We start from the raw sequence: 22,609 nt of genomic DNA, 5'->3' as shown, positions 1-22,609 counted from the left end.
CGATGTGTCACTTAAAAGCCATTATACGGTAATCTGAAAATGCCAGCACTGCCAGAATGTAGTGTGGTGCACAAGCATTAGAGTATGGATCAGTGTGACTGAGTTCTGCTACTCAAAAAGAATTAACCCCAAACAGGTGTGCGTGTCTGGATTTACAAGCATTACCCAACTATCAGTGAGAATGTGCTTGTGAGATTTCTCAGTCCCTCAGGCCTGCTTCCAAAGTCTGAGAAACTTCAACTATGAAAGTAATACAGAACAGAGAAAGATATAGGTCCAGTTAAGGGAGGCTTCAAAAAGGCAGTTGTTAAGCACCAAGCAGACTCACCCAAAGCAAGGGAATACATTCTCCTGATTTATAAAAGCAACAATTTTTTTTGTCATGTAATAAAAAAACTGGGCATAGGAATATAGGGAGTAGCTATGATAAAAATCCAAAGCTTGTCTAGTTCCCATTGTAAATAAGAATATGTCCCAGCTTGAGAATGAGCAAATGATGAATTCTTCCCTGAAGGTAAGAAGAGGATTGCCTGTAGCTAAAAGCTCACTTTGCCCGCTAGGCTCAAAAACTTGGTGGTGAGGAAGCTGCAGCAGAACAAATCGTCTGAGACAGCTGTTGCCTCCTACATTACTGCAAACAAAAGGGTGGAGGGCCATCAAATATATGCATGTGTCATTCTTATGAGGCTTTTCTCTCTTCCTCTTTATAACATTTTTTCCTCGTGATTTTTTGGAGATGAGGGATGGCAGAAATTAAGATTATCTGCTTCTGTCGTGCAAAAGCAAAAACTGAGGGTGGAGTGAGGGTGCTCAAATTTCACTTCCTGGAAGACACTTTTACTCCATCACCTCTGCAATTCCATTAAGTGGAATCATTAACACAAGGCTGTCTAGAACTTTCCTCCAGGATGGCAGAAAATGTCTCTAACAGTAGGGCCAAAGGATGGTATATACTATAATTGGACAGTTGTAGAAAACAGTCTCTTCCTCAAATTTGCTGACATTCAGTTATACACAAGTTTAATGCAAATTCCATCAATCACTGTAGAAAAAGGCGCAGAACTCATCAGTTTGCGAATTCAACTTGAAAACTAGCTCTACAAATAATTACCTAAAAAGTCTATGCACTAGTTCTCAGGGAGGTATTAAGTGTTAAAGAAGTTTTAAACAATGCCTTTAAGCCCTGGCTTCCCAAAATAGCCCCACAAGTTACATCTTCACGGCTTTACGACAAATGCATCTTGGCATTTCAAACTTCTTTAAAAAATTCACTTCGGGCCTGAAACACTTCAGGCAAAAAGGAATTTCTACCACTTCATTTTTAAAATGTTTACCACTCAGTCTACCAATATCCCAAGCATAAATAACCAGGATTTACGCTTTCCATTACAAAGTGCAAATACAGTTATTCCCCAATGGCATCAGAAACAGAGACTTGATAACAAACAGTAAAATGAGATGAGGGAACAAAATCTTGTTCCTTTGAAATCTCCATCTATTTCAAAGGAAACCGAGCAGAGAAATGACCTATATTATTTAAGTTCCATTTTTTCTGTACTGGAAAGCAATCCCATGGTATGCTCCCTATGAGCAAAGGCATCAAATGCACTGTAGTGACGTTCCCCACTGTAGGTTCACGTATCTTCACCTTCCCTTGAAGTCGGGTTGCTAGGGATGACCACAAAAGAATAAAAACTTTTACAATTAAAGCCATCTGGAGCAGCTATCTTTCAAATATGTATTGGCAACCTTGACTCAATTTCATGCCCCTCACATAACCAGAGCCCACATGTCTAATAAATTAACTGTATTTAACCAGAGCTATTTTTGAGCCACTCAGTCATGGGGCCCACTAAGATCCCAATGCAAATACTTAGGACTTCCCCACAAAGCTAATTTTTTTTTTTTTACCCTGAATCAGGGATATATGTAAAAGCCAAATGTTCTCTTGCAAAGTTGTCAATTTTATTACCATACTGTGTGCCAAAAATAACCTCTTACCTCCAGACAGCTAAACATTGTCCATGATGAAACTACTGTGGTATTCCAATGTGTCACTCTTAGTGGGTTTTGCAATTTAAAAGATTACAATGAATTCTATGGCAATTTTTTATTTTGCTGATTTCATGATTTCACATATAATCCAAGAATCAACTGACAGTTTTAAAGTCAGAGTTAAATTTCAGAAACTTTTATTTGCAGACTTTTTAATATTTGACAAAATTTTAAAACAAAAACAGTATGATCAACTAGCAAACAACAGAGTGCACTCAATTACTGCATACAAGGTAGCAGAATTGCCATCTGCCCTAATTTTAGCATGACAGGACTGGTCAGGTGGTTACAATAAGCATGGCCGGCTCCAGCTTTTTTGCCGTCCCAAGCAGTGAAGCGGGGAGGTGGGAGAGGCCGATTGGCGGCACTTCGGCAGCAGCTCAATCGCGTTGCTTCATTCTTCTGCAGCAATTCGCTCTCAGAAACTGAGGGACTCGCTGCCAAATTACCGGACGTGCTGCCCCTTTCCATTGGCCACCCCAAGCACCTGCTTCCTTCACTGGTGCCTAGAGCCAGCCTTGACAACAGGACAGGTGATATATTCCACAATTCAGTACAGCATATTATTGCATCTTGAGAATACAGACTGTCTGACCCACGTTAAAGCTCAAGGAAACTAGAAGCAAGTTATTTATTGTAGCAGGTCCTCTACTCAGCAATTTGCTCATAAGAAATACATTTGAGTGCTCAAGCAGGCAGGCAGAACAATTCCATTTTGCGACAACTTTTGAGGTTTTGACATTTGTTCTTAACTACACACACCCTTTTAAACATTTCCATGAAATGAAGTTGTCTCAAAATGACTGTTTTCACATCTCCCGCTCTTTCGCTGGTCAGAAATGACCAGAGAATCTACCTTGGACCCCAGAAACCTTCCCAACTTCCACAAAACCGCATATTTTGATAAAAATACATTTTGCCAAAAATGTTTTAAATGTGGCCACTTTTAGAGCACATTTAAAAATATTTTTGTCCAGATCTGCCTTTATGAGTAGGCCCTGGAATCAGCTAGCACCAATTTCCAATGGCTAGTTAGAGCTTAGTGCTACATGAAGCACATATTGTGTCTGAGATATATTCTTTAATCCAATCCATACAACGTACACTAGAAAATATAACAATGGACACCTCTTACTGCCCAATATCTCTCCCCAAAACTGTACATACTTTCGTTGGAGTGCAGATCATGACAACAAATGAACAACCCAGGCTCTGCGAGATAAATCACATTGATTAGATGGGAAACACTGTACAGCCTATGTAAGCAAGATTTAACTTAGTTTTGCAAAACAAGTCTCACTCTACAAAAGGTAGGGAAAACATTAGTATCTTCCTAACTAGAACTATGTTTGAATAGTCTTTGCTAAGTCACTAACAGTTTCAAAGCTGGGTGTAGGCAGAGCCTAAAGCAGAGTGGGGAGAGTTCACGCATCATTTAACATCCGTGAAGACATGCTCCTAGTCTATTCTATATATGTTTTTATATCACACATTACTGTAGTATCTGAGCACCTAACCTTAGGCGTAAATGCTTTAAAGTATCCAGATATATGCTGAAGCAATCACCTGGGGAACTGTGTTTATGAAAATTTAACTCATTAGCTATTATTTTGCATTATGTCCTTCATTCTGAACTTCTATTAAGAGCTATTGCTTTAATTTCAATATGTTACAGATATTTTCAGTTTTCTTAAGTGATTCTTTCAGCACTGTATTAGGCATGTTATATTGCCTGTTTGTGGCAAAGGAGAGGAGGGCAAACAGATAAGAACTTTAAAAACAGTCCTGTTCAGAAAGGAAGCAAGAGTAGGTAGGGTCTTATATCCCTTGGAAACCAGAGGATCCTGCCCCAATCCCTACATATCACAACAGTGACCCCTCCAGAAATAAAGAGCTTGACACGGTGCCTATCAAAGACGGTCAACTCTGCTCCAAAGTCTAACAGACAAGTTGTTAAGTGACAAAAGACATTCCCTCCAGGTCACTCCTCACCCATGTGTTCCAATGACAGTACATTTCCTATGTTTAGGCCAATGGTTAGGTTCTGCTTAACAAAAATAATAAAAAAAACAAACAAAAAAACCACAACCTTACTCTACCAGAAGCCACTAGAAGTAAAACAAACCCACACGTTATCATAGAATTTGCTGTTATCTGTTAGATCTATAAGCCAACCATAACTGTTCTGAAGCCATTCACTTTCTGAACTACCGTTTTGTTTGGTCATAGAAAAAAGTTTCTCTCTCTCTTTTCTTCCCATTAATGATCACCACTTTTTCCCAGGAACAGGACTCTCCTTTTGGGTCCTATCAATGCCATACTTAAATTGTCAGGAGGGAGCACCATTTTATAACACATGGTGTTCTTGCCCCTAAGGACAAGTGTGCTGCTTCTGTACCATGATCAGAATCTGCCAGCCCATAAAGAAAAAAAGACAGGCTTCACATTAGTGTCCCAATTGCTGCTGAGCACACCAAAACTTTGTTTGGCCAATTAAATCTCAGTTGCATTAAAAATAATATGCAGTCTGCAGGTCTCCTATAACTCAACAGGCAGTTAACGTTTTTTAGTGTTTTTACTGTAAAATCCATCCTCAAAAAGCAGGTTTAAAAGTTCAAGTTAAAATCTGTCATATAAAATCTCATTTTTATAGACAGACTACAGAAAATGAATTTGTTTGTAGTTATATAAGAAAAACACAGAATTTTACTGACATAAGATTTGGTTCAGGTTTTAACTAAAGTAGAGATTTAAAAATCCCCAAGACATAGAGATTTAAAAATTAACTACTGGATCTGTACCAAAATCTATTTTAACTTAAATTCAATAACTTTTAGCAGGACTTATCACTTACAAAAAGCAATCTGACGTAACAGATCAGAATTGTCTCAACAGATGTAGGGGACTGGACTAGACGACCTCTTCCGGTCGGTCCCCTGCTGTCCTACAATTCTATTAGGCCCACAAATATGGCTCACATCACTGAATGGACTTCCAAATACAGTTTACTAATGCCAAACAAGCCAGCTAACATACTGAGATTAAATGGGGTGTAGTAAAATCTAATTTAAAAAGAGTAGACTGGTTCAATCTAAATATTTAAACAAATCAGCAAAAAACCTGAAAGTAGCTTGACTGAGATCATTACCTGTAATTTTGTATCCATAAGAAGCCAACTGTCCAGCCATATATTCTCCATCTGAATTATTATGAGAACATCCCCATGTGCGTATCCAGATTTTTTGTGCACCAGGAATAATGCTGTTGAGTGAACAGAATCAGAAAAGCAAGTTAGAGATAAAAACAAAATAAAACATGAAGTCATTTCAGGCACTCAGGAACAAGAGGTTTTTGTCCCTATATATTAGAATGTTAAATGACTCACACATGTAAACCCTCCACCCAGCCTCAGTGAGGTGGAAAGGGAAGAGAAGATTCAGTATTTTAACGGGGGGAGGGGGGAGCAGGAAAGGTAAGAAAGAAATGGTCGCTTCAAAATAGAGAGGGTATATGGAAAGAAAAGACTATACTCTGTAGCTATATGGAATCAAAAACCTTTTAAAAAAAAAGTTGAAATCTCTATCTTTAAAAACAAACCCAATGTTCATACATAGTACCAGACTGACAGGACTAAAAATAAGTCATCTATCCATGAAATAGGTACAGCAAAATTTCAAGCTTCTCATGCTGCCTCACCTTTGTGCCTTCAACTCACTCCACAAAGGCCACTTATCAGACGTCACTACTAATCCAGACCAGATACTGACCAGTGATGCAGGGATGAAAAGCTCTGTACCCAAAGCTTTCTGAGCTACAAAAGTATTATTGTGGCAGATTTGTACCACTGTAGTAGATGACATGCCAGCTTATTTGAAGATTTATAATTTGGCTAAAAAAGGTTGCTCCAGAGTAAAGCCTCTGGCAGAGGTACAGCCATGATACAAAAGAGCCCACTAGAAGACTAGAACAGAAATCTGAAACCTTGGCTTACACTACCAATTTACATCGGTATAACTATAGTAGACCATCAGAGTTACAAACTGACCAGTTAACCACACACCTCATTTGGAACCGGAAGCTTGCAATCAGAAAGCAGAGACAAAAAAATAAAAAAGCATATACAGTTCAGTACTGTGTTAAAACAAAAACTACTAAAAAAATAAAGGAAAAGTTTTAAAAAAAGTTATCGGGTAAGGAAACTGTTTCTGTGCCGGTTTCATTTAAATTAAGATGGTTAAAAGCAGCAGTTTTATTTTGCATAGTAAAGTTTCAGAGCTGTATTAAGTCAATGTTCAGTTTTAAATTTTTGAAAGAACCACTATAAAGTTCTGTTCAGAGCTATAAACATTTCAGAGTTACAAACAACCGCCATTCCCAAGGTGTTCATAAATCTGAGGCAATACTGTATATCATTCAGGAGGGGGGGCTTCTCCCATCAACATAGTTAGCACCTCTAGGGGAAGCTCTCCCATAGGTGGTGTCTTCACTAAGCACTGCAGCTGCACCACTGCAGCACTGTAAACGTAGACAAGTCCTAAGAGACACTGAATAGTCAAGAATGACTAAAGGATAAGAATCATGCCTGTAATTTGTAGGGCCTTGTCTATACTAAAGTTTTGTCAGCAAAAGTTATGCAATTTGAATTAAAACTGCTGTTGCATGTCCACACTATGCTCCTTGTGTCGGCAGAGTGCATCCACACTAGCAGGTTTTGTATCGATACAGACAGCAGTGCACCATGGTAGCTTTCCTACTGTGCAGCCAGCTGCAGGATGCTTTGGAAAGGGTTTGCAAAGCCTCATGGGGCAGTTGCAGTGTCACATGATGCAGGTTTCTCAATCCCATCATTCCATGGGCATCCGAGTAGACTGTCAGCCACTTTTCAACTAAACGGGGGGGGGGGGGGGGTAGAGGAGATTAGTGGCAGGGGCGGGGGGAAGAGGGAGACAGCATGCTGCCCCCCCCCCACACACACACCAGCCCCCGGATCTGCTCCGCACAGCAGCCCCTCCTGGCAGAAGCAGCCCACTCTGCCTGCCTGCCTATGATTCCTGATTCCCTCTGAGTTCTCCCACAGCCTCCTCAACTGCTGGGAGCAGCATTCTGAGCAGCTCTGTGAGCGCTCCATGCTGATAAATGTCAAAGCAGCACATCAATCTGCCCCCCGACTCCCCACAGCAAAAGTCTGCCTACCACTGTGTTCCTAGTGCAGGGGAGAACAGGAGCATTCCATGTTAATGATTTGCTCCTTGTTCCCAGAACAGAGCAGCATGCTCAGCTGTCAGATACTTCTGGGACCTTTAAAAAGGGAGGGGCACATGCCTGCAGGGCAGCAGAAATCAAAACAGTGAGCAGAGCAGTCAGGGCAGGCATTGTGGGATACTAGTGGAAGTCAGTTACGTCAATAAAACAAACAGCACCATCTGCACTCTCACCTTATAGCTTTAACTTTGCTGCAAAAAGCTTTATGCCTCTCGTCAAGGTAGTTTTATTTTGTCAGCAAAACAGCAGAGTTTTGCGGTCAAAAGTAACTTTGTAGTGTGCATACTTCCAGTGTTTTGTAGGCAAAAGGCAGCTTTTCCTGAGAAAACTTTGTAGAGTACACAAGGCCTAGGATTAAAGCAAACACACGTGTAGTCCTTAAACATCCCTGGCTAGATCCCAGACATAAAGCTCCAAAAAGGTAATCCTTTGTAGGGACATAAATTACCAGAGTAAAAACCACTGAAAACCAGAGAGTAATGGTGAGTGGCCAACAGAGAGAGAACTATTAAATAGGGATAGCTGAAGATCCTTGATACAGCAACAAATACACTGATTCCATCATATCAAGAACATACTACCTATCTTTGAATGAGGCTAACTCTACGGACTTAATGATTAAAAAAATGCTATTATGCTTATGAAATTCAGCAGATCTCTAGTAGACTGTAAAGCAGGGGTCAGCAACCTTTCAGAAGTGGTGTGACAAGTCTTCATTTATTCACTCTAATTTAAGGTTTCGCGTGCCAGTAACACATTTTAACCTTTTTTAGAAGGTCTCTTTCTAGAAGTCTATAATATATAACTAAACTATTGTATGTAAAGTAAATAAGGTTTCAAAAGGTTGAAGCTAAATTTAATTTTAAAAAAAGCTTCAACATTTAAAATGCAGAGCCTCCTGGACTTGTGGCCAGGACCCAGGCAGTGTGAGTGCCACTGAAAATCAGCTTACATGCCGCCTTCAGCACCTGTGCCATAGGTTGCCTACCCCTGCTGTAAAGCATAAAGCCAAAATGGTGTTTCCTGTGAATTCCAGGATTAAATAATTAAAAACTGGAAATGGATTGTTTTCTTGTTTACTTAGTACATTTGATAGCACTTTGCAAATGTTCAGTTTCTATCATTTCTGTGGGCTTCAAAAAGGTAGCAACAGGGAAAAGAAAAAAATAAAATTATGTATAACCACAAAAATTGGCAGTAGGTCTAGGGGGTAGATCTAATATCATGAAGTCTTTTTAGCCCTTTCTAAAAACGTACATTCAAGTTCAAACTTACTTTGAAGGGATACTTTAATGCAAAGATCCACTTCTACTCTTTTTATTCTTGGAAGAAGACACACAGATGCACCAGCTTTCCAACATTTTTTCTACAGAATATCAGTTTTATGTTATCTGATGCTGATACTCTTCCAAGCCATTTAACAGTCAGTTATTTCTATTACTGAATAGGTAATCTGAAAGACTCAACAGTAAACTGTCACCACTTTTAACATTTTAAATTCTACTTCCACACCCCTAAACCCCACAAAGACACTAGAATCCAAGAGCTAGATTTTCAAGAGCTCAGCTCCCATTTAGGCACCCTAAATGAAAAGTCCAAAATGTCAAAACTTCTCAGTATCCAGTAACTGTCTCTGAAAATAATACGAAGGTCTGGGCAATTTTGTGAATCTGGTCACTTCATTCAGGCATTTCAGTGGGAACTGCTGAGTTTTTTAGCAATTAGGCCACAATAATGAATACTGAGTCTTTTTGAAACTCGGGCCCCAAATTATCAGTGTGCTTAACAAAAGCAGCAAAGTTTTAATTACAACCACATCTGAAGACTACTTAAAAGCTATGCCACAGTCATTTTAGTTTTAAAAACTGTTAGTGTGTACCTACTAGGGTTTTGTTGAAAGAGCTTACCTATCGCTTGGTGGATCATCATCCGCCTGAACATTTTTTTGTGAATTGCGTTTTCGCACTTTAGGAACAACATTCTTTCGTGCAAACTGTCGGTCATGCGGTTTCACATCTTGTGCTGACACAATATCCTCAATATCTTCAAGCAGTGAATCACAAGCAGCAGGCATCTTCAAGAACAGAAATATTTAAATTCAAAAATCAGATTCTATTGTCAGATATTAGTGTTCACCATGTGCACTCATGAAGAAAAGTCTGCTAATGTTTCTAGATAAACATGCAATAGTGCAAGATATATATGAACTCACTGTACACCTCAAAATCAACTATTCTGTAAGACCATATACAAGCTAATGACCTGATCCTGCAAACTCCTGCTTAATGAAATAATTCCAATTAAGTCAAAGCAACTATTCTCAGGATATGGCTACACTTGAAATTTCAAAGCACTGCCGCAGCAGCACTTTGAAGTGTGAGTGTGGTCGGAGCACCAGCGCTGGGAGAGAGCTCTCCCAGCGCTGCACGTAAACCACATCCTCTACGGGTGTAGCTGCAGCACTGATTACACTGAGGCTTTACAACACTGTATCTTGCAGCGCTCAGGGGGGTGTTTTTTCACATCCCTGAGCGCAAAAGTTGCAGCGCTGTAAAGTGCAGTGTAGCCATACCCTCAGGTGAGATACAATTTGAAGAATGAGACTAAGTTAACACAATAAGATGCACTAGGCATCTGAAAGTAGAATCAGGAAAATACTAGGAAAAATAACCTACTATTGTAGTACTAGGGAAATAACTTACTATAAACAAAATGAAAATTATTTTGGACAGCAGAAAAAGTAGATGACGACTTTTACACTTTTCCCTCTTCCACGTATATCTAAGTTTGAAATGACAAACTGAGGAGTTTATTATGCATATCAAAACAAACAATTGCCCAAAATTAACTCAAATAGATTTACTGCATGAGTTTACAACTGTAAAGATACACATGTAAAGAAAACAAAATTATCTTGTTTAAAGTACTCACCATGAATAATAAACAAATAATCTATCAGTACCACAACATCTCTTATGAACACCAGTCTCAAGAAAGTGAAAACTCAGCCTTGAGTTCTGCAAACACTTAGACAAATACACAGTTCCATTGGTTTCACTAGATTATTCATATATGTAAATTTAGCATGTGAAAGCTTTTTCAGGATCAAGGCCTCAGTCATGATCTAGTTATACAAGGCCTCAACCTGAAGTAAGTTTGGCTTGAACTGTTTCAAACATACATACCAATATTCAGCTATCATTTAAAAAAAACTGATGTAACTAGTAATGTAATCGCTTAATGTCATTTAATCTACTGTGTTAGCATAAACAGTAAGCAAACTTTATATTGTTCCTTGGAAAAATAAGTCTTATTTAATGGAAAAAACAAATAATCCTGAACTGGCATTTATGAACCTTTATAGATAAATATGTTTTATCATCTACTAGGATAAAATTTAAGCTTAGTTTGTTTGTTTTTTAATCTAAGAGTCCAAAAGAAAAATACTAAGTACTACTGTATGTTTAAACACGAGGTATCCACCCAGATCAAACTTCCAGAGAAACCCAGAGAAAAAGATGGAGTAGCATTCTTAACCCATGTTTATGATAGCGCAGGAGGAGAAAGAAAACACGATCCTGCTCACAACCAACACCAGCCTCAACTTAAATGTTTAAATACAAAAATTCCAAGATACTTCAACTATTACACAAATTGATGCCATTCTATAGAACAGTTTTACACCAGCACTGAATTTGGCTTAGAATCTTTAACTTTGAAGCTTCAGAACCATATTCACTCTTCCTTTCTCTGCCCACCCATCCCATACACATTGAGGATTATTCTTGACAAGTAAAATGTGGAAGCAGTCTTCCAGCACAGTCATTACAGCCCCTTGCTGAATGAGACCAGTTCCACAGTGGCATTCTCCAGTAATGACCAAAATTATGCTAGTCAGATAATCCACATTTAGCAGGAAAGTACTCCACAACAATCGCAGCATTCCCATGGTGCTCTCCCATCCTGACAAGCCAGGGAGCAAAAGAACAAGAGGAAAAGATAAACTCTTACTTCTCAAATTGCAGCAGACTATTGAGGGACACCAATAGGTTACGGGTAGGGTCCAACCAAATTCATGGTCCATTGTGGTTGTGATAAATAAAGTGGGGGGATCGCTCCCTTTGATGAACCACCAGCCAGCCAGCTAGCTGTAAAATTTGGTAGCTGTTCTCTGCTTGCTTTACCTGTAAAGGGTTAACAAGCCCACAGGTAAAAGAAAAGGAGTGGGCACCTGACCAAAAGAGCCAATGGGAAGGCTAGAACATTTAAAAATGGGAAAGAAACTTTCCCTTTGTCAGTGTTGTTCTCTGGGCTGCAGGGACACAGAGCAGCAATGCTATGAGCAGAAATGCTATGTAAGGTTTGAACCAGGTATGAAAAAGTATTTTCCATATCTGGAAGAAATTATTCGGATAAGGAATGTTTAGATAGATGCTATCAGGTTTATTTCTTATTTTGGCTTGTGGATCTCCTCTATGTTAACCCCAGATGCTTTTTTTGTTTGTTTGTAACCTTTAAGATGAACCCCCATGAAAACTATTTTGGGTGCTTAATTTTTTTAATTGTTTCTTTTAAGATCTAGCAAAAAGTCTAAGTTTGAGATGTATTTTTTTCCTTTTTTTTTTTTTTTTTTAAATAAAATGTACCTTTTTTAAGAACAGGATTGGATTTTTAGTGTCCTAAGAGGTTTGTGCATGTTGTTTGATTAGCTGATAGCCACAGCTAATTTCCTTTGTTTTCTTTCTCAGCTCTTCCAGGGGGGCTTGAGGGTACCCCAAAGGGAGGAATTCCCAAGTGTTCCTTCCTGGGTTCAAAGGGGAAGGGGGTTGCATTTGGGTGGTAGCAGCGCTTACCAAGTCAAGGTCAGAGAAAAGCTGTAAACATGAGAGTGTAATACTGGAGTGGCCAGTATTAGTTTTTAAAATCCTTGCAGGCCCCCACTTTCTGCACTCGGAGTGACAGACTGGGGATTCAGGCTTGACAGTGGTCAATTTCAAGGTCATACGATTAAAAAAAAAGAAATTTCATTATTTCAGGTATTTAAATCTAAAATTTCACAGTGTTGTAATTACAGGGGTCCTGACCCAAAAATGAGTTGGAGGGTGGGAGGGAGTTTGTGGTACGGCTACCCTTGCTCCTTCAGAGCTGGTCAGCTGGAGTGTGGCAGCTGTTGGTCGGAAGCCCAGCTCTGAACATACAGCTGCTGCCAGAAGCAGTGAAGAAGTAAGGATGGTATGGTATCGCCAACCTCACTTCTCCGCTGCTGCTGGCAGGGCACTGAAGAGCTGCCATTCTCCAGCCACCCAGCTCTGAAGGCAGTGCAGAAGTAAGGGTGGTAATACCCTGTCCCCCCTAAAATAACCTTGCAACCCCCCCTGCAACTCCCTTTTGTGTCTGGATCCCCAATTTGAGAAATTTTGGTCTCCCCTGTGAAATCTGTATAGTTTAGGGAAGGGGTCAGCAATCTTTCAGAAGTGGTGTGCCAAGTCTTCATTTATCCACTCTGATTTAAGGTTTCACGTGCTGGTAATACATTTTAATGTTTTTAGAAGGTCTCTCTCTATAAGTCTATAAGGCTGGGTATGTAGGGGGTGCAAGAGTCAGGGCAGAGGGCTGGGGCATTGAGGGGGGTGAAGGTGTCAGTGCGTGGGCGAGCGGGGCTGGGTATGTGTACGGGGGTGCCAGAGTCAGGGCTGGGGTCATGCGGGGGAGGAGGGAGTGAAGGAGTCAGGCAGAGGTCTGGGTGTGTATGAGGGAAGTACAGGGCCCAGGGCAGGGGCCTGGGGGTCACGAAACAGGGCAGAGTGCTGGGTGACTGCCCCTCTCAGAACCTCCAAACCCCACCCCCCACTCCTTGTCCCCTGACTACCTCCTCCTGGGACCCCTGCCCAACTGCCCCCCAGGACCCCATCCCCTATCCAAGCCTGCTCCTTGTTTCGACTGGCCCCCTTGCACCCTACCCCCTACCTGTCCCTTGACTGCCCCGACCCTTATTCACACCCCTGCCCCCAGACAGACCCCCGGGACTCCCATGCCCATCCAACCGCTCCCTGCCCCCTGACAGGCCCCGCAGAACTCCTGACCCGTACAGCCCTCCTCCTGCTCTCTGCCTGCCCCAACCCCTGCCCACACCCCTGCCTCCTGACAGGACCCCCATAACTCCCAACTCATCCGACCCCCACAGCTCGTTGTCCCCTGATCACCCCCTCCAGTGACCCCCCCATCCTAACTGCCCCCCCCAGGAACCTTTTTGCTCCCTGTCCCTGACCCCTATCCACCCCTCACCCCGTGACAGACCCCAGGACTCCCATGCCCCATCCACTCCCCCTGCTCCTTAACTGCCCCCTCCAGAGACCTCCACCCTCGCCCCACTCACACACAGGATCCCACCCCCTATCCAACCCACCCTGCTCCCCGTCCTCTGACTGTCCCCACCCCTTATCCAAACCCCCCAGCCCTGGATCCCTTACCATGAGGCTCCAAGTAGAGCCAGATGTGCTGCCCCGCAGAAGCATGCAGCCCCGCCCCCCAGAGCATTGTGGCAGGGCTCCGGATGAGCGGGGAGCGTGTCTCCCTCCCCATGGAGCCAAACACTGCCCCGCAGGAGCACGCAGCCCCAGCTCCCAGAGCACTACGCGCACGGCAGCAGGGTTCATGGGGAGAGAAGAAGGGGCCGGTGGCTTGCTGCGCTCGGCCGGGCGCTCCAGCCTGGGAGCGCGGACCCCGCGGCTTGCGCCATAGGTTGCCGACCCCTGGTTTAGGGTAAAAGCACATAAAAGACCAGATTTCATGGTGGGAGACCACATTTCACAGTTCACGACGTGTTTTTCATGGTCATGAATATGGTAGGGCCCCAGGTACAAGTCCACTGTTACCTTTTTCATTGAAAATCTTTATGTTCATGAACACAAAATTCACTCCATCCACCTGCTGAAATATGGGTTTTATCCACTGCAACTAAAAGACGCTCAAAATCGTTATGTCTTTTAAATACAAAATCTTATTCTGTGCCCATCTTCATATACAAGTGCCTCTAAAAAGAAACTGTTTAATTTTAGTAACTGTCCATGCTTACCAGTTTCCACCTTACAAATTCATTTTATAAAGATTTTTCAATATAGTTTACAAAGACCAAACTACACAGAACATAAACGCTCCTAAATAAATCAGTCTATTGCAAGGTCCCCAAACTGTGAGGTGGAACATTCGGGGGATGTAGCTGGGGCCTGGGCCAGCTCCTGCCAGGGGAGGCACCACCCAGTTCCTCTCCTGGCCCAGGGTCCCAGGTGCCAGTTCCCTTACCCCTGTCGACGTTCCCCACTCCCGGCCCCAGCTCAGGGGGAGTTGCAGAGAGGGGTTGGGGCAGCAGGGAAAGCATAAGGTAAGAAGTCTTGGGACCACTGGTCTATTGAGTCCAAAAAAACAAAAAAAAGCCCAGAACTAAAAAACAAAACAAAAAAACCACCTTTAAGTCTCTGGCCATGGGAAACATGATTTCTGCAGTGCACTGTGGTATGAATGTTATTTATTCCAGCAGTACAGAACTGAACAGATCAAGTACAAATCTGGCCCTTATCCTGCAAGTGGTCCCACTAGAATCCATTATTGTACATATGATACGTAAGTCAACCACAGTTCAGCAATATATGCAATACTTGGGCATACGAAGTAACATCTAGTTTTCTGGCTTAAAGCTCATGTCTGATCCTTAACACATTTTTAAATTACTTAGGATCACATGGACTATCAACAAGTACAAAAGGAAAACAACACATTCATCAAGAATTTTGTGAAAGATCAACCCAGTCTGTTCAGGACAACAACACTGACACATTACATTGAAGATGTAACTGCCAAATGAAGCAAATCCTTCAGTAAATATAGTTGAGATAAGCAGATTCAACACCTCAAAAAACTTGTCTACATACAAACTAGTTTTATAATGTCACTTATATAGGGTGACCATATTTCCCTATGCTGAATATAGGACACCTGGTAAAATTACTTGTATTCAAGCGAGTTCAACGGTAATCAATCAGAACTATGCAGTACAATCATTCAAATGAACATCAAGTTGACCGAGCCCCTCTTAAAAAGAAATACCTTCTTATCTTTCAGGCTTTAGGGTTCACATTAGACATGTAAATACCATTTTAAAAGTTAACCATTTAAACGATTAAAAACGTCATTTAAATGGTTAACCAATTAAGCCGCTGGGGCAGATCCTGACGGCCAGCGCACCTGGGGCTAATCTTCTGACATGGCTGGCACTGCCCAGAGCAGATTGGTCATATGCATCGTTCATCAATCAGGAGCTGGAGGCAGGTCAGATAAAAATGATTTTAAAATAATACCTAGCACTTATAGTACAGTATAATTTCAGTTAACTAGGATTTTCAGATAAAAGGAATTAGGTTATCTGAATCCAGAACGCATCTCCCATGTCACCCTATGTTGGTTAGTAGCACTCATGTTTACATGAGTGCCCGATTATCTGAAAATTTTGGCTGTTCCCCAGGCCATTTAGATAAACGGGAGTGTACTGTACTTCATATCAGAGTATATTACACATGAATCCTTACTGTTGGAAGTGAGTTAGGGAGTGTGTCTAATTTGTTATATCAAGGAATTGTGAATCAATGTTTTTAGTACTACTCCTGCTTCTGCTTTTAACTCACTCTGATTTTGAGGAAGTTAGTATGGTTATGATCAAGAAAGTGACTGAGTAAAAATAATGCTGTCTTTCTTGACATCTGTTTCCCTGTGTGTGTATTCAGTCATAAAAAAAAGTTAGGACAAACATGTTGTTTTGTATCCTGGCTAGACTGGTAGAGCAAACATTGCTATGGGACAGGAAGGTTCTATATCATTTTGTATACATCAGCAGCACTACTGAATCTTTTATTTTAGTAAAGATACTCAAGACTAAGTACAAGGCTCTAAGATCCCAGGCTGAGTTTTCAGTGGCGTCAAAAAAAAAACATCATCTTTTTACTTTTAGACTGAGCAAATCTGATGTGGAATCATTAGGATGCAATAAATATGGAACCTCACAATGCCATTTTACAGAGGCTAACTCTGCCCTCAACATGTTCATTTTAGAGGAGAAAATACTAATGTGTGGAATTATGGAGTTTAATATTTATAAAATGCTTTGATATTCTTTGAAAGACATTTTAGAAGTGCAAAGCAGCACTCTGCATTAAACAAATAAGGAGACTGAAAAAATATTCAATCTGAAATGTGATTTTTTTAAGTTGATATTCTTTTAAATTTTCTTGTCCAGATGAGGATTTTGGTTGTGCAGGGCTAATACAGTAAGGCTGAGTCTACACTACAGCCTATGTCAGCCCCCCCAAATGACATAAGTTACATCAGCATAAGCGGTTGTGTGCACATCACCGTCAGCAGGAGAGCTTCTGCTGCAATATAGCTTATGACGCTCAAGGAAGAGTTTTGTTTTGTTTTTTAATGTCGATGGGAGAGCTCTTCCATCAGCATAGAGCTCACTTTACCAGATGCACTACAGTGGCACAGGTGTATTGGCACAGGTGCACTGTTGCAGCACTGTATGTATAGACATAGCCTTAGATACTTGTCATCCTGATGAGGGGATGCTGATGTTTTAAGATGTATGCTAGCCTGTCATCTGCTACTGGTCTGCAACGTTATAGGCACTAGAACGTTTGATCCTGGGAAATGTGGTTGCTGACACAGATGCTGAGTGTCACAGGACAAGTGCAGGGTGACCAGATGTCCTGTTTCTAAGCCCTCCTACAAGCGTCCCAACTTTCTTAAAAACGGGCAAACTGTCCCAGACTTTCTGTCTCCCCCACCCATCAGTACTGACGGGTCCATTCCTGCTGCTGCCTGGACCCCTGCTCACCAGCCGCCTGTCCACTAGCGGTGAGTTGGAGAGTCCAGTGGCCAAAGATGGAGAAGGGTGTGCAAGGCTGGTGGCAGGGTGAAGATGCAGCTGGGAGGCTGCCCACTCCGCCGCAGGTCTGTCAGCGCAGCCCATGCTGTGTGCCAGCAGAACTGGCAGTGTCCCCTTTCCAGCTGGCACTGGCTGCCCACTGCAAGCTGCAGTGGCTGGTGAGTGTGGGCAGGCACCAGACAGTGGCCGGTTACGTGTCATCTTGGCTGCCCGCCCATCGGCCCTTCAAGTGCTCCCCCTCTTGCTGTTCTTTCCTTGCTTTGCCCTTTCACGACCCCCATCTCTCTCACACACAGGACGTGTGCCTGTCTCTCCCCCTACACACACCACTGCTCCTCTATATCCCCCCCAGCAGGGCACATCCCACCACCAGTACAGTAACTCCTCACTTAACCTCATCCTGGTTAATGTTGTTTTCTTGCTGATCAATTAGAGAACATGCTTGTTTAAAGGTGGGCAATGTTCCCTTATAAGGTTGTTTTGCAGCCGCCTGCTTTGTCCACCGCTTGCAGAAAGAGCAACCTGTTGGAGCTAGCTGGTGAGGGCTTGGAACCACGGTGGACTGGCAGCCCCCAATCAGCTCCCTTAAGTTCCCTGTGTAGCAGCCACCCAGCAGGCTATCAGTTGCCTGGCAGTTCAGCTGTCTTCCCCTACCCTGCACCCCCAGTGTGCTGCTCCTGCCCTCTGCCTTGGAGCTGCTCCCATGAGCCTCCTCCTTGCTTTGCGGCGAGGAGGGGGAGAGAAAAGAAAAGGAGTGCTAATGTCAGGGTGTTCCCCCACCCACACACACACCCCACTCCTTTACCCCAGTGACCACAGAACGGGGGAGAGGACTCAGAATGAGGGAGCTTGCTGGCAGCAGCTGCTGTCTCAACTTGCTGATCTACTTCAAAAGGCAGTGTACTTAGAGTATGCTCAGTGTACTTAAAGGGGCAATGTCTCTCTCACACACAGGATGTGTGTGTCTCTCCCCCCACACACACCTCTCTGTAATGCTGTTTCCCCTCCCTCCATTCATGCTTCCTTGTAGAGTGTGAGGTTACATTAACAACGGGTTAACCCAGGGGTTTTCAAACTGGGGTTCAGGACCCCTCCAGGGTTGTGAGCTGTCAGCCTCCACCTCATACCCCGCTTTGCCTCCAGCGTTTATAAAGGTGTTAAATATATAAAAACATGTTTTTCATTTATAAAAGGGGGAGGGTCACACTCAGAGGCCTGCTATGTGAAAGCGGTCACCAGTACAAAAAGAGACCCACTGTGTTAACCCTTGAGGGCTCAGCCAAGTGCTAGTTCATCATTTAGCAGTAAAGCATTCCCTGGGAAATATCCTACCCTCTGACTTCACCACCTCAACCAAGCTTCACAATCATCATTGCTGTGTCCAGTATTAAATTGTTTGTTTAAAACTTATACTGGGGGTGTGTGTGTGTATATATTATTTATATACATACACACACACAGTATTTTGTCTGGTGAAAATTTCCCTGGAACCTAACCTCCACTATTTACATGAATTCTTATGGGGAAATTGGATTTGCTTAACATCATTTCTCTTAAAGTAGCATTTTTCAGGAACATAACTACAACGTTAAGCGATGAGTTACTGTACTGTGCAGAGAATCAGCCCCTGCTCAGAGCACTCAACTCTCAAACAGCTTGACCAGCAGGCTCCTTCCTTTCCTCACTGCCTGTGACCCGGCTGGCATCCAAGGAAAACCCAAGACTCTCTGGCCCAGAGCACTGTCGTCCTCTATCCCCCCCGCACAACGCCGGCATCAGGAAGCCTTTCTGTCTCTCAGCTGAGCTCTTGGGGGGGTGATTTTCAGCCTGTTCATGCTCTCAAACCAGCAGTCTCCACAGCAGCCCTCTGGGGCAGGGCTTAGCACCCTTTTCTCACGCACCCCAGCCCTGCATCCTGCCCCCAGGGAGCAAGCTGCCCATTGGCATAAAAACCCCACCTCCATGAGCAGCAGAAGCTCTCCTGCTAACATAGCCCTGTGCACATGAGAGCTTATGTCTGTGTAACTTATGTCACTCAAGGGAGAGGCTTAATCACCACCTTGACGACTTAAGTTATGCTGACATAGGCTGTAGTGTAGCTTTCCATCTATCCTGATGCCAATTTCACTAGGTTTCCAAATTACCAGTAGTAGATAAGACCTGAATTTCTCAGGTACACAATCAAATAGAAATAACACTAAGAAAAATCTTTCAGATATACTGTATGAATATGCATTAAATTGCAAAGAAGCTAAAATGGGGCCAAAATCTTTATTTTTTTCCTTTGCAAGTCACCTTTAAGTTTTTGTCTTATTTACTTTTAACAAGCAGCCCAGTATTCTAACATGCCCTCTCCGTGGTTCCACACAGTAGAAAAAACATTTTGTAATTGAAGTTCAGTTTCAAGTTTGAGACCTTCCAGGGGCAAGAGAAAGTTTCATCAACAATATCTCAGTCCTTTTAAAACCTAAATTACACTCTTGCACATGTATATGAATATTTCAAGCTGGCAAGCCAATAAATTGATAAAAAAAGCAAGGTGGAAAAGAATGTCAGTCGACTTACACTGCTAAGCCAAGAACATAACCAACCATAAATGAAACATAGAAGTAGTAAGTTATAAAATGTAATCAATTAAGTTTATATTATTCATTTTTCCCGTGTCTGAAGTTTCTTCCTCTAGCATGCAATGGAACACCACACAGGCCCAATATACACACCATATTAAAATGGTTTAACTAAATGTGTGATTTAAAAATCAAACACGTGCAAAACCCTCTGTGAACACACATAACCCGATTTAAGTCTGTCTTACGTTGACTTAGCTAAATCAGTTCCTTACCATCTTAAGCTAAATCAGTATATGCCTGGGTTAAACTGATTTAAGTGTCCATGTAGGAGTCTGCACCAATTTAAACATTTATTTTAAAATTTAGTTAAATTGATTTAGTTAAACTGGTCCACTTTGTATGACAGAAAACCAAAAATCTATGCTAAGAGAGGAGTAAATAGACCCTTGGAAAAACTACTTGCTCCAAGACACTACTGCTCTTTTCTTAAGAAAAGTCTAGGTGAAGCGTGAGACAAGCTATGAAATAAAAGCATTTATAATTAGACAAACCCTATGTTCAGGTCCATAAAATGAAAAAAAAAAAAATTAGATGGTTCTAAAGCAACATACTAAAACACCATGACCAAACTAAAAACATACCTTGATTTATGCAATTTGTCTTAAGTTCTCTTGAATAAAGTATCTGAAAAGTAGAAAAGACTCTTAGAGACAAGATTCACCTAAACATATTCACAAGTCTGACATAGATAGAATATCAGTTATTGAACTTGATTTGTGTGTTCTTAAATAGTAACCACTTCAATTCTGGTGGTGTACATGAACTCTGCATTGGACACCTGAGGAGCACATTTACAGACTTTGGGGCAACTATTCCAGACAAAGATAAACATTCAGCGTAAAAAGACAAGTCTAAGATGGCAGAAGTATGTTGATAAAAGTTTTTTAAAGTTTCATTTACTAATGAGTTTGCACAATATGAGCTACATAGTCACTCGGGAGTACATTATTTTCTTTAAGAGAGTGGAGTGTTTTGGAAAGGTACTAATCTGAGAGCTCTATAAATGGAAGATCCTGATTTATCCACTAGAATACTGTACAGGCAGTAATAATGCAAGTTCCTGAACACTGCCCTACCAATGCGGCAAATGATCAAGAGGGACCACATCTCAGGATTAAGTCAGTAATTCCTCTTATTAAACATTCAGTCCTTGCTGGAGAATGCTAACAAAGTTAACTGGATGGTGTTTTTCAACATCAATGTATGTCCCACAAGCAATTGAGCTGAGACCACACACATACCACTGATTAGTAATCTGAGTTTTCCTCTGTTCAGTCACTTCTGCTCCAACACATCACAGATAATAGTATTTGCATCAGGCCTTCTCACAGATTTATCTCCATATTAAAAAAATACACATTTTAAAAGGAAAGATTAGACAAATCTTTGCATTAAAAAGATTCTGGTTTGACTGCATCATGGTGGATTGAACTAACAGATCTTGTCATCTTTCATAACACTGAAACACCATGGGAGGAGGGGACCAGATGCTGAGCTTTAGCCAACATATTCTTAGAACATGGGTCCAGCAGTGTGGCCTAACGTTTAGAACAACAGACTGGGACTCAGGAGCCTTGGGTTTATTCCCAGCAGCCTCTGGCCTACTGAGTGATCAGACAAACAATTTCACCTCTGTGCTTCAGGATATGCCACATTGCCATTACAGGGCATGTCTGCAGCTAGCTAGCTAGCTAGCTTGGGTATATACAGCAATGCAGCTGACAGCACACACTGCGGAACCTACTGGAGACCCTGGGTGATTCCTCACACAGGAAGCTCAGCACTCGCTCGCAGGGTCTGCATGAGACCCAGGCAGCTGACCCCTCAGTTTCCTCTATCTGTAAAATGGGGACAATGATCCCGCCGCCCCCCCCCGGAGAGCTGCGCAACAGCAGCGCCAGGCAGGAGCCGGCTACCGTTACCATCACAGCCAAGGGGCTGCCTAAGCTGGGAGACAGAGCACAGCCGCGCTCTCAGCGCAGGGCCCCGGGCACCGCCGCCTCCTCCTCCTGTAAACACGAGGGGCCACCGCTCGCAGGAGGGGGCGGGAGATGTCACCGCCCCGCGCTGCTCGAAGGGGCAGCCCGCGCCCCCCGCCAGCCCCGCCGGCACAGCAGCGCGCCTGAAGGGGCCTGTCCCGCCGCGAGCCGGCCCCGCGGCCGGGGGAGGGGCTGAACGCTGAATAAACGACTCCAGCACGGGACGCGGGGGCAGGAGTGGCAGTTCCTACTTACCTCCCAGCCCGCGCGCTCAGCTGGACTCCACCATGATGCCGGCCCTGTGCCCCGTCACACGTCAAAACGTCGCAGCCGCGACGGGCTCCCAGGGCGGCCAAACTAAGTCATTCCGCACCTCTGCCCTCAGCTCCACACACACACCAGAGCGAGGCTGGCCCCACCCCCAGGTCTGCTGGCGAGGGTTCGCACGCTGCGCTGAACCTTCAGTCCTGGGCTTCTCTCGCCTCTGCTCACAGGGCGGAAGAGGGCGGGGCTGGGGCTGTCGAGCGTTCCACTCGGGAGGGTGGGACCGGGTTTGTGGGGAGATTGTTCGTTGTCCCGCGGCCCCCCAGTGGCCGAGCCGGTCCCCGACGCTGGGGCACGTGTGCCTGCCGGTCTCTGCCGCCGGGGGGCAGCAGCCTGCGCGTGGGAGCTGCGCAGGGACTCCTGCAGTCTGGGCTCCGAGCACTCCCCGGCGACTCACGCTGAATGCGCCGGGCTTGGGGCCA

At 43.1% G+C, this 22,609-nt stretch overlaps 1 protein-coding gene across 3 annotated transcripts in view; it reads right to left on the bottom strand.

Moving 5' to 3' along the window:
* The window catches only part of CDKAL1 (CDKAL1 threonylcarbamoyladenosine tRNA methylthiotransferase), a 626,106-nt gene extending 603,736 nt beyond the window's left edge, over positions 1 to 22,370 (bottom strand). The window contains exons 1-4 of one of the 3 annotated variants that reach the window (XM_032776978.2): positions 22,119 to 22,370; positions 20,466 to 20,508; positions 9,225 to 9,391; positions 5,204 to 5,316 (exon numbers count right to left, since the gene is read on the bottom strand). In XM_032776978.2, the coding sequence (XP_032632869.1) occupies positions 5,204 to 5,316; positions 9,225 to 9,391 (280 nt within the window). In that variant the 5' untranslated portion in view covers positions 20,466 to 20,508; positions 22,119 to 22,370. Of the gene's footprint in view, positions 1 to 5,203; positions 5,317 to 9,224; positions 9,392 to 20,465; positions 20,509 to 21,125; positions 21,217 to 22,118 lie in introns of those variants that run through there. The other 2 variants (XM_075062869.1, XM_032776979.2) reach the window with 2 other exon arrangements.
* Positions 22,371 to 22,609: the final 239 nt, after the last annotated feature.

The sequence above is a fragment of the Chelonoidis abingdonii genome, chromosome 2 (genome assembly GCF_003597395.2).
Source record: "Chelonoidis abingdonii isolate Lonesome George chromosome 2, CheloAbing_2.0, whole genome shotgun sequence".
NCBI classification, from domain to species: Eukaryota; Metazoa; Chordata; order Testudines; family Testudinidae; genus Chelonoidis; species Chelonoidis abingdonii.
The sequence above is the reverse complement of the archived record's forward strand: the minus strand, read 5'-3'. Positions and strand labels throughout refer to the sequence as shown.